At 38.2% G+C, this 12,569-nt stretch overlaps 1 protein-coding gene across 1 annotated transcript in view; it reads right to left on the bottom strand.

Moving 5' to 3' along the window:
• The window catches only part of LOC100650879 (hemicentin-1), a 300,856-nt gene that overhangs the window by 14,657 nt on the left and 273,630 nt on the right, over nt 1-12,569 (bottom strand). Inside the window, exon 6 of the mRNA XM_003395270.4 lies at nt 3,984-4,135. Within this exon, the coding sequence (XP_003395318.1) occupies nt 3,984-4,135 (152 nt within the window). The remainder of the gene's footprint in view (nt 1-3,983; nt 4,136-12,569) is intronic.

The following is a 12,569-nucleotide window of genomic DNA, read 5'->3' as shown; positions in this document are numbered from 1 at the left end:
TGTAATTTTTATGATAGATTTATGCGATAGCAAATTATTTACTTTTTGAAACATTAAACACTAATGATGTACTTAGGAAGATGAAATTCGGAGATTTATTAAAAGTGAAATCGATTAGCAAAGTTTTTGAGAGCCACAATTATGAATTTCCTGGCTGTTAAATAATTTCAGGGCTGACCTGCATTTGTGGATATGGGCTTTTATGAAAACTTGAAGAAATTTTGAATGAAACTTTTTTTCTCTTGACTTTATGCATCACAAAACGTAGCCGTATTCCTTCTTATTGGTAGTCGTACATTCCTGGCCACTCAGTAGTAAACTTTGAAATACTACGTCAATGTAATTGTCAATCTACTGTTACAGGCTTAGAGAGGAACGCCTTGAGTGCATTATCTTGCAGAAATAGCTTAGCACGGAGTTTTCTTAGTCTAAAATGTCCATTGACTCAGATATTTTCCCGCGGATCTGTTCAGTTTTATGGTAAACTTTACGACGTTGAACTCTGAAATTGACTTGCACAAGATATATTGTTATAGCAGCTGAGTTGCGCCTTGCACTTGCCTTGTTGTTATCTTATATTTGACTTATTGAAGAAGCTATATACATCTGAAAGTTCTCAAGTGTTTGTTAAGACTTTACTGTCTCTGCACTTCTTAATATCCCTTCCATTTGTTTTCGAATCAAAGTTCCTGACTTTAACGTCATGTCTATTAACTTTCCTCTTCTGTTATCATTTTTCAGGAATTATATAATTAACGAGTTAAAGATCCTGACGTTGATAGATGTTAACTTTGGGTCGATAGATTTTGACGAAGTTGATTACTTTTAATAATAGCGTCGCCATGAAGATCAGGCAAAGAGAAATAAGAGACGAAGAGCACCATCAGTAATTTATCATCGAGATAAAGTTTACAACCTATTTACCACTTTTCCATTAGTGTTTCTGACGATAATAATAGCGATATATTGTCATTAACCATTGATGCATGGAAGGGTGATTTCCACGAAATCATAAATGGTCTTTCGATAAAATTGGAAAGTTGAAAATCATCGTAAAAGGTGAAACAGTAACAAAAAAAGATTTTTTTAATGGAAAAAATATGTAATTCTTTGTGTAGAATTACCAATAATTAAGACGAAGCGATTTCTATCAAAACCAGTCAAAATGACTGGTCTTTAAAAAATACGTAATAACTAAATATTTTTATATTTATTGATTTATTATATTCTTACAAAAGGAATTCTATACTTTGTAGTAGTACATTTTTAGTATTATTAATCCATCTGGGACCATGATTCCTAAATGAGGGTTGCCACATTTATAAAATTGTAGAACCAGCTATTTTGATTGGTGTGGTAGTTCTAATGTTAAATAAGGATTAAAAGATTGCAATTCTGTAAATTTCGAGTGTCAACTTTAAATCAATATCTTTTACTACTTGTAACAATTATAATGCTTATTGTTCGATGAATCTTCGAAAGAAAAATTCTGAATTTACCAAATGCCTCTCGTGTTTTCGTCTTCTTCCAGGAAAACTACCGATTAATATCGCATTCTCGTATTTAAGCAGGCAGAATATTGATTTCACGGCTCGGTCGTAATCTCGTGACTTCGAGAGGCAGTCGACTTATAAATTTAAATTTTCTTTTTTCTTCCGATGTTTCATCCGATCAACATATAAATATTCGAGACGTGGAGATTGAGAGACTGACAAAATAAAAGTGGACGGAAAGACACTAACCAGGAAGGAAACGAAAAAAATATTGTTCTAAAGTTGATGCTTCTCATTCCGCGCGACTTTGCGCTGCTGCGTATATAAGAAAGTTAAACAAAAGAGGATGAGACGTAAGAAGAAATACGAGGAGGAAGTATAATCTATAGAAGTATATCGGAGGAAACGAGATCGTTCTTTTTCTTCCTCAACTTCTCTTTCTTCTTCCTCTTCCTCTTCCTGTAATCTCGCAGTTTGGAAACTTTCGTTCCGGCCGTTTTGTTTCTCTACTAACGCGCCTTACGTTTTACATCGTCCTGCACCGATATTTTTCACCCGAACGAACAAACTATTTTCAATAATCTTTACGCGTAAGGTACAGTTGTTTCGTACTATCTGACCATCGTTCGCCTCACCAACTCTTGAAGTTCATATTGCGAAGTAAGCTTCTTGTACGATAATTTTCCGATTAATAATATCAGCGAATTTGCAAGTTATATATTAGAGGTTTATTATAATTTTAGGTCGAGTAGTTAGGCAGATGGATTGTAATTTGTAAAATGTTGTTAGTAAAATTTTATTTGGGTTGGTAACTAATTTGTTCTTGCTATTCGATAAAATTTATACTGGCGAGCTGTACTTGAGGGTTGTAAAATTTCACTGATAATATTAGTTCAGAAGTATTCGTATCTCATTTGCATCTAACGAAGAGAAAATGCTGTATTCAGCATTCTTTGGAAATATATCTGTCCCGATAACAACTGCTAGATAAAATCTCAACTCGTACTCAGATAGTGAAGTACTACTATACATATTCTATCAACCTCTGTTATTGCATTTCGTTTACAGATGCACGAAGCAAAAATCCATAAACAATCTGTCGATTATTGTTCTCCTATTTTCTTCAAACTTTTACTATCTTTCTCTTACAAAAATTTACAAAAATTTCCAGAATACTCTCGATAAATTTCGATTCGGTAATCGCTTAGAGACAATCGTGACTCGTGCACCGAGCTGGACATCGAGTATTCGTATCCGAAACGAGGCGAAACGTCTCTTAAATCGCGTCCAAATCCCCGAGGCTGGCCATTGTTTTTCAACGAAGGACATTCCGTCCGGGGCTAATTAATGGTCGGGTCGTTGTGTATTCCCGATTCTCATGACCTGGTCGATTTCCCTTAATTACGCGGCCGTAACGAGAGCATGGAGTCGCGAGGGTAGCAGCAGCATTATCACGTCGCTGGTTTGCTCTCGATTTAAATTATTCGTCGTCTAATGGCGCTTTTAACGTGGCTTAAGCCGTGGCACACGTGAGCTCGTGATAACGATATCCTGGCACGCTATCGCGAGCGGACCGGTACACGACGGCGGAACACGCGCCAAGTACACGCACGCGGAGAACAACGTATTTTACAGCTGCTCTAAGAGGCCACGCCAAGTAGGGATTACAAGTTATGCTGAGTGCTTCGACGATGCTAAATCGAATCTTACGCCACCCTGTTTTACTCTGTTCGACTCTCTACTTCCTCTCTCTACCTCTATCTACACGAGTTCCCGCGTGACTAGTCTCCCACAGAAAAGCGATATTCACGGTACATCATCTTCAGATACACTGCCGTCCATGTGTATTTCGATATCTGTTTCAATTTGATCAAAAGATTAATACATTTATTATATCTTGAAAGTTCAAGTAAGACAGAGTTATTTGAGTGAAATCCAATTTTGAATAGCAAATAATCAAATTTGTTGTATATTACGAGACAGCATTAGTCTTTAATATAATAGCGGAAGAATGAGAAAATATCGTGTAGTCTAGACCCAGTAAGAAAATATATCAAAAACTTGACTCAGGTGTCTCCGCAGGATTAATTTTCATCTACCTTCGATTATTACTTTTTTATTTATACCAATCAATATCAGCTATTTACCAATATCTGCCAATCACATATTGTTTGCTCGAGACAAGATCACAGATCAAAATTAAATTAAATTCGTTTGAAGTATATCTTATGTATTTATAATAATCCAGAAGTGCTCAAATACTTATGGACGATTATATCGATTCACGAACGACGTGAGATTTCAACCATGTTCTCTCTTCCTCCGTTCCCTTCTTCCAAACGGTTTCCCTGGACAAGTATATATTTCGATTCGCGAGATATTTCACTGATTTAAGAGACCTGACTTCGATTTACGCTCGACCAGGGAATAGCCAACTCGATCTTCGCGAACGATCCATACTGTTTTACTTGTCTGGGTACTATTACTTACAGTTTCCTTGGTCTCTACCAAACGCTGATCGTTCCTCCACCAGGTTACCGTAGCTGGTGGCCTGGAGCCGGAAGTGGTGCATACCAGCTCGTACCTCTTGCCTGCCGACAACGGCTGGTTCGACCCGATTATCTTCACTTCCAGCGGGGGAACTGCAAGTACGGTCGTTTGCACGGTATTAGTATCGTAAGAAGCGTATTTCACGCAAGAAGAAGGTAATGGCTGGTTTTGCATCCTTTATGAATATAGTAATTGGGAAAATGTTTGGTCGGAGATGTTCAGTTTGAATTTTCGCGTTGATTTGTTTTAGTCTTAGCAGGAGACCGAACAATTGAATGGGCAAGATAATAGTTTTGTAAGCTGTATGATTAGGGAAAATGTTTGGAAATATCGAAGTCTAATTTTTCAGCTGACTTGTCTTAGTATTAGTAGAGTATAAGTTTCTTAAATATAAGTCGGTCTGACTTGTCTTAGTATTAGTAGAGTATAAGTTTCTTAAATATAAGTCGGTTTTGTCTTTTATATCGTATATTGAATAGCTAGAGAAAATTTTTAATTGGAAATATTCAAATCGATAGATGAGTTGGATATGTTCTATATATTGAACAATTAGGAAAAATATTTATTTACAAGTTATTCAGGTTGGAGTTTTGGATTAATTTGTTTCGGCTGATGTGGAATTACGTATGAGGGATGAATTAGATTAGTGAGATAAGTTTCGGTTACTGGGTCACCTGAAAGAGTGGAAAACTAGAGCGGAACACGGTGTCTCCGCTGAGCGTAGAAGAGGAATGGGACAGTATCTTATCAGACGGAAGGAGTAGAAATGGTGGCTGGCCAGCCGAGTAGAATAGGACTGCGTGTGAACAGGTAGTAGAATAGGATTGTGTTTGGGTTACACGAACAGCGGGAGTGTACTTGGACGGACAAGTAGAATAGGATAGCAGGTGGTCAGACAAGCTGAATAATCGCTTGGATTATCACTGATAATTAATTCTCGTTTAATCTTCTACGGACAGTATTCGAAGAAATTGGTAATTTTTCGCTTTAAAAATAGGTAACGCGATTCAAATAGTTCGTTCCAAGTTCCTGGTATATTTATACTAGACTCCCTGCTCGCGTTATGGTTATTTTTTTACACGGATAATCGTTTGCTTTATCAAGTCCGAAGCATCGATTTTTCTTTCCCCTCGTTGTCCTTTATTATTTTTTCTCAGCTTTGAGTGGCTTTATTATGCTCTAGATACAATGTGAAACGCCAGTTCAGATACAGTTGGATAACGTAATAACTCAATTTAAGCTTAATCAATCTCCTCTTGTTACGTTGTACGTATTATACGTACAAATCGTGTAACAACACGCTAACATCTTTAAAGTCAGTGAAATTAAAATAACTCGTAATTCATTTCAACGTGAAAGTTCAGAAAAGTATTTCTCTCTCTTTTGTTCGCATATACACGTATCGCCATAATAAAAGAGAGTAAATCGTTGAAACAATTCCATTGTATATACAAAACAGGTCTGTTTTCCATACGACACGTAATCAGAGCGAATTTGAAAGGAAATTTCACCCGGCGTGGCGCGACAAAAAATCTGTTCACGTCACGACAGACGTGAAATTATATAATTCCACACGCGTTGGTAAAGAACGCGACTCGACGAACACTGCTCGAAACGGACGGGAAAAAGATCTGTAATTAATCCTCGTTCCATTATGTCCTCACATAATTGAACGATAACGGCCGCGCGCCGAGATTTAAGTATCCTTCTGCCAGTCTCTTTCTCTCCTTCTTTTTTTCTTCCCTTTTTCTTTCTCTGTTTCTTTCCTCTTTTCTTTCTCGTGCGCGTCGCTAGAAGCGTATCTATAGTCACCAGCGCGACAAATTGACGTTGATAAATTTCCTTTGTTATAAAGCGATACGTCATTGGTGCCAGGTCGCGCAGACTTGATCTTCGCTTATTAAATTATTCAGAATTAGTCAGAAAGTTCTTTGTCCTCGAAATTCTCTTTACCCGTATACCCAAGTCTTTCGTTTGTTCGAAACAACGATACGGTGCGCTTGGATTTGCGCGTGAGAACCATCGCTTTGATCGTTCCCCGATGCGATCGAATCACTTGTTAACGAAAGGAAACTTTTCATCGTAAAACATAGATTAAGACTATGATTACATATGTTTCTTAGGATGTGTTTTCAGTACATCGTAGAACACCCTATATATATATATGTCGGAGATGGAAGAACACCGGAGCCTTCCCTTTGGAACTTTGGGAAAATCCCTTAATATTGTAATCTAGATTTTACCATAGCTGTAATTAAACAATTGTAGTCATCCAGTCCGATTGTAATTGTTCGAAACTTGTGATAGTGAGTTTGGGCTCGAGGCGACAACCAGTCGCCGAACGTAGCCGCGGTCAAGGGATGAACGTTTTGTCTAACAAAGGCATGGAGTAATTCTATAGCTTTCCTTAAAAGAAATAATCGTAGCGACACATGACAGTAAACATTCCAACGGTTTCTGTCCCGTGGCTCGTCACACGCAGACTCTATCTTTCGGGTAAGATGATTGCCCGGTGTCAACGCATCTCCGCAGTATATGTTTAGCTAGCCTGAGGACCCATTATAAATCTGAAGTGGTATGTCGTGATAGGTGCGGAAGGAATGCTCAGATGTTCAACAAAAAACGTTTATTGACTTTTTAACAACTGACGACAAATAACAATTAACAACAAACGACGATTGACAACAGTTAACGATTAACAACGCTTGATAACAAACAATGCTTAACGCTGGTTATCGGAAGTCGATTACTCGCCTCTCTACGTTCGCTTCGCGTAATCCTTCGCACTTCGCAGCTCGGGGCAGACTGAATCTCTTTTATTCAAAAGCCACGCCGATTCTTTTCTTTGTTAGCCATCGATATCGCGCGCGTTTGTTAGAAGTTCGCGACGATTGCCGCGTATGCGTTCTCCCGAAAATTCGACGAAAGAGCCGTAGGGATATTGATGGCACATAAGGCTTGTCGGCATAGCACTTTTAAGATAAAGCGCTTTGTGCCGCGAAACCGTTGGAAATTTCCGAGGTCGAGTGCCGCCACAAATCTTAAGATTTAGTTAACTAAAGTCCTTAAAACAGACAAATAGTCTTTGCCCCAACTACGGGAAGATAAGAGAAATCTATTTTTCCACGAACGACGTTTCCCACTAGCAACTTTCCCTCAAGGGCGGTTAGTATCCTTCTCTAACCACCAACATGGAAATTGACCAATTAACAGTAACGTCAATTTCCCTCACCCTTCGAACGAAGACTTTTCTCTACGAATCCGATGATTCGGTCTCGTGCCCTTAGACACACTCATCATAGTTTTCCTCGACAGCGTCACCGTGACGGAGAGACACTCTTTTGTACGAGCTTATCAACGATTGAAGTATCATTCTTATACGTAGTGATTGCTCTGTGCATCAGCCTTGAGTACAACTTAGACGCTAACGAAGAGTAAAGTTCGTCATCCCGTTGACCGCGGATTCATTATTGAACTTGAGGCCATTGTCATTAATGTCGCGAGTACCTAAACGATGTGGTTAACTACCAACGCTGTAATATCTCTACTTGTGTTAATAAACTGTACCTTTGTTGTATCGCATCGATGGCTAATTCCAGTGAAGATTCATTGAACGCCCCTAACTCTCATCCTAACGCCAACCTGACATATATATAAATCTTCATAAATCAACAAGCAAAGTCATTCTGCTGCCTTGTTATTTCCTACAGTTAGCCTTAAGTAAAAATAAATGTAACAATTGCTTCGAATGCTTATGTTTCAATTTCAATTTAGTTTTAGTAAGCAGGAATTTTGATGTTCCAATGATAAGAGAGATCTTAAAGTATGATCGAAACGAAACATTATGTATACTGACAATAATTGTTTCGTATTTTCCTCAAACTCGTGCGATGTCCAGCTCATGAGAAATGTCATAAAGCGGAAAACAGGCCGTCCACGACTTTCCGTCCAGATACTCTATCTGCTCGCATGGAAACGTATACATTGACAAAGCGGCGAAATCGAGACGTATAACGGCTATTGTTCCACTGAAACGTCGTTGCTGTGGCCGAAGCCGTTGTCCTCGACAGAGGCGAGGAAATTCGTTTTACGCAGTGGTCCGTATCGTGGTCGTTTCGTGACATTTCGTATTCAACTTTTCCTTTTGTGGCTTCGAGGCCATTGTGTGCTTGAGTGAGTTCTCCTCGCGAGGCGGCGCCTGCACGCAGAAAACACGCCTCTTTATCGGTAACGGGTAAAGGACGTTCTTCTGGTAATCTCTTGCGCCACGAATTCTGTTAAAACATCGAGATTTCGAACTTACCGAATCTTTCTTATTCTTATATCCACGCGAAAAAGAAAATAAGTTTTTTATAAAATCGTGTTCTTTTAGAAAAGCAGAGATATACGATAACGTGGAAAGGAAGAGCTATCGAACGAGCTCGAAAGTAGTTGAATCTTATACGAAACCAAAAGCTTCGTGTTCGTAGGTTCACTTCATTCGTTTATAGGATTCGGAATTGTCCCTTTCCGAAACGATAAAGTCTCATGAAGATCTTACGAGTTCTCTCTCAGAGTTCCTTAATGCAGTCCCTCGAGATGCCCTCCCTTAGAGATATTAATTTATCGTGGTCGGAACGTCCACTGAGTCGTGAAATAAGTTCCAATACAGCATACTGTTTCCTTTAATCTTTTCCTTTTATGGTAAATACGAATACAAAGATAGTAAACTAAATAAGGATAAAGATAATTGGCTATTTCGATTATTATCCTTAGCAAACGAAGAAAAATCCAACGATCTAATAATCTTACTAATAATAATTTAAGAACTTTTCTGATAGCAATTTTTTCTCAATAATTTTGTTTATAGCCATCTAAAGATTTCTCGTCCATATTTTTCTTTATCATGATCCAAGAATTTTTCTTGACGATAATCTTGTTCATAGCGATCGAAGAATTTTCTGTCAATAATTTTATTTATCGCGGTTCAAGAATTCGTTTGACGACAATCTCGATGATAATGGTCCAAGAACTTTTCTCTTAACGATGTATTCTAATAATATACAAAATTGAAAAGTTATTATTAATTTCGAACATTCGTAAAATCACCATCATAAATACGAAAGAATGGGACGAAGATAGCAGCCAGCGGTGTTTAAAAAAGCCATAAGGCGTTCCTAAAGTGACTTCCGGCATGTCTTCGTCAATATTGAATTTCCCTGTGATTACATAATAAAGTAAACATCGTTTCAACCCTTTTAGCTAGCGCTATCGACCGTCGCTCGAATTAGCCCAATGCAAGTCATGTAAATTAGCCACGTCCGCAACCCAGAAGGGACGCAAGCCTACTCCCTTGACCGTTGTCGCCGACAGAATGGAATATTTGAAATATCAGCTGGTCGATCCAGCTGTGTCGTGTCACATTCGTGCGGTTAACCAAATTCCTTTTTGTTTGGGTAACTCTCTCAGCTACCGCCTGATGGTCACTTGAGGGTCACCAAAGCGTTCGTTCTTCGTTAGACAACGATGGAAACGTGAAATATGAATGTTCGCCCATTCGAGCAAATAACGATGAAACGTATTATACATTTTTTGCAATTTGGATATGATGAATTTATCTCCATATACCTTGCATCTCTAAAGAAACATATTAATATTTCTCTTTCGACCTTACCTATCGAGATTAAAAAAAATATATATACAATACATAAAGTTGTAGAAACATATAAAACATCTAAAGTAAAGCGCTGATTATGGTATTATATAATTATGAAAATATGAAATCACATCCGCAGTCCAGTAACATATACGTGATACCTATTGCGTTGCAACTGCGAATTCGTATGTTTGTACCGTAAAAATTGTTTGAAATCTTATGTAAAGATCTTACGTAAAGATTGAACGAACGAAAGTACGAAGAGATAAGACGAGAATATAGATAAACAAGTGGAAAGTGTAGACAAAGGAGCCTTGGATGTAAACGAACAAACTAGAAATGTAAATAAATGTTGAATATCCCTTGTTTGTCTGGCGAGGCAACGTCACATTCTACTAGCCTGGCAGGACACTGATTCGTACCACTTGCATATCGAGATACGAGCCATATAAAAACGAAACTGATCTCTGTAGAGATTATTCGTTTGATTTCTAAGAAAATTAAACTTCAATCGTGTATTTCTAACAGTAAAATTATTAAATTTTCCTGACTTCATTTGGAAGATGGCGTAATCTTCATTTATAAATTCTCTTTCGATTTAAAAAATTTCTTTATATCGAAATCCTTCTTAGTAAGATAAAAGGAATTTTTCCAAACAGTTAAATAATGAATTGTGTCTATTCTGACGTATTTTACCTTCTGACTTGTAGTAGTCGAGTGTGGTGCATCAGCTAAGGTCTTATTGAAATGAATATCTTCCAGTATCCGTGACAAATTTGTGAAATACACGATGATTGAAGATTAAAAACGCTGCATTTTGCAATTGAGGACAATTGTGGTAAAAGGGACACTTCGTCAATTTTAGCAAGACACGGCCATCCATTCTCCTTCGTAATCTCGAACCAACGCTCCAGGGAGTAACGAATGAAATCATTCAATCTCTTCCAGATTTGAATCTCTGCTTAATTCGGAGACATTGATAAGAAGCATCAAGAACATAGAAATAACTTTCATCGTTGCAATAATATTAATTTCAGGTATAAATAATTTCACATTGTCGCCCGGTTAAAGAAGCGAATTCTACAATAAAGCGTCCACAGTATAAAATAATCGACGGTTCTAAAATCCAAATGATTTGGAGATGAATATTCCATGACCAGCAATTTATTGAAATACAAATTATAACTATAGAGACCATCTCGCCATTGAGTACAGTTATTATTATTTAATACCTATTTAATAACATATTAGTTAATATCCATTTGACAGGATTAAAACGAAAAATTGATGGAAACATTCGTAGAACACACGTAGTATCGCTTTTAATAAAATTTAATGAAACAAAGAGCCAAACGCATTTCATCCTGTTTGAAGTGCGGCTGTTATTTGATGACACACAAAAATCCGTTTGTGTTCCAGTAAAATAAACGAGAATGTAAATTTTATGAAAAGGTCGGTCAAGTGTTGAAGGTACAAAGTGCAGCTTTCACACGACGTAATTTTTTCGAGTGTCAAAAATTGTTATTATTTGTTACGTCCGGTGACTCTTTACGTAACCCAGAATCCATTCCTCGGTCCAGGCGGCCACTAGCTGTGGAAATATAATTAGTCGGATCGCAATAATACTAAGGAACTGTCATAAAACTAAGCATTTGTATTTTACCGTTAAGGGGCTTAATTGTTATAAAATATGTTTAAGTTGAGACGTTCCTTATGGTTATTGCTCTATCAGATAAAAAATGGGAAGGTCTGATTTTTCTCATGATCAACGGTCATTTCCACCCGTAAGCGACCGGTGGTGGAGCGACCAACACCCAGCAATAGTTTTCCTCTGTGACAGTGTCACGGGAGAATTCGACTACCCATTCGATAAGACAGCAAATTCCAAGCGCCTTATCATAACTGACCACCGAGGTAGTGTCCGGTCTCTCTGCCCGTCCCCATGGACATATGACAAGTGCAACCAAGGTCTTTTCCCACTCCCGCGAATAAAAGAATATAAATACTACCCCCAAAATCGTCCAAGTCAGTCCTAATCAGTCCGAGCCAGCCCGAATTACTGTACAAATTGAGTAAAAATAAAAGAACGTGACATTTTAATCACTTGTTCAATATTTTTTACCTGACATTTTGGCGATCCTGCCAGGATTCACTCGCTTCAGTGTAAACGAAATCACGATTTCGGCGTACGCGCATCATTGAAGATTGAAGAATCAGTGGACCACTGCGAATCTTTGCTACTACAAAGCCCTGCAGCAACTTTCAACGTTCCACTACGGTGAATTAGACGAGAGGACTACGGTCAGCGCAGAGCAAGCCTACGAATAAGATTCGGAATCTAGAATCAACCAGAGAGGAAACACCCCAGAGACTTCTCAACGACCATAGCTACTACGGTAAGCTGAAAATCTGGATTCATTTGTACGTTACCGTGCGAGGAAACCAAGTTTCTCAAGCGTTTCAAGCTCAAATAGCAACAATAGTTCAGACTCGATAAGCTCGATTATAAACATGTCCACATCACGAAAAGACAAAATCGAAACTATCAATACCGCTTCTACAACCGGAGCTATAGATAATTCGACTCGTGGCATACTCGACGTGATGCAAAAACAAAACGAGAATTTCAATAAGCAATTCGAACTTCTTACGCGACGTATAGAAGGGACACAACGGATAGCCGACAGTGAAAACAAGAGACGCGCAGCAGAGATAGAACTACTAGGTAAACACCTCTCTAAAATAAAAATAGTACACGACGCTACTACAGAATTAGGCTCCTTTATTACCATGGACGAATCTATTCCCGCTAGAGACAGAACTCCCCCACCATCTGCCCCGATTCGACCAGAAGCAGACAACCATCTCTCTTATGAAGACTGTTTACCGCA

Source organism: Bombus terrestris, chromosome 5 (genome assembly GCF_910591885.1).
Source record: "Bombus terrestris chromosome 5, iyBomTerr1.2, whole genome shotgun sequence".
NCBI lineage: Eukaryota > Metazoa > Arthropoda > Insecta > Hymenoptera > Apidae > Bombus > Bombus terrestris.
This window is presented reverse-complemented; position numbering and strand designations above follow the sequence as displayed.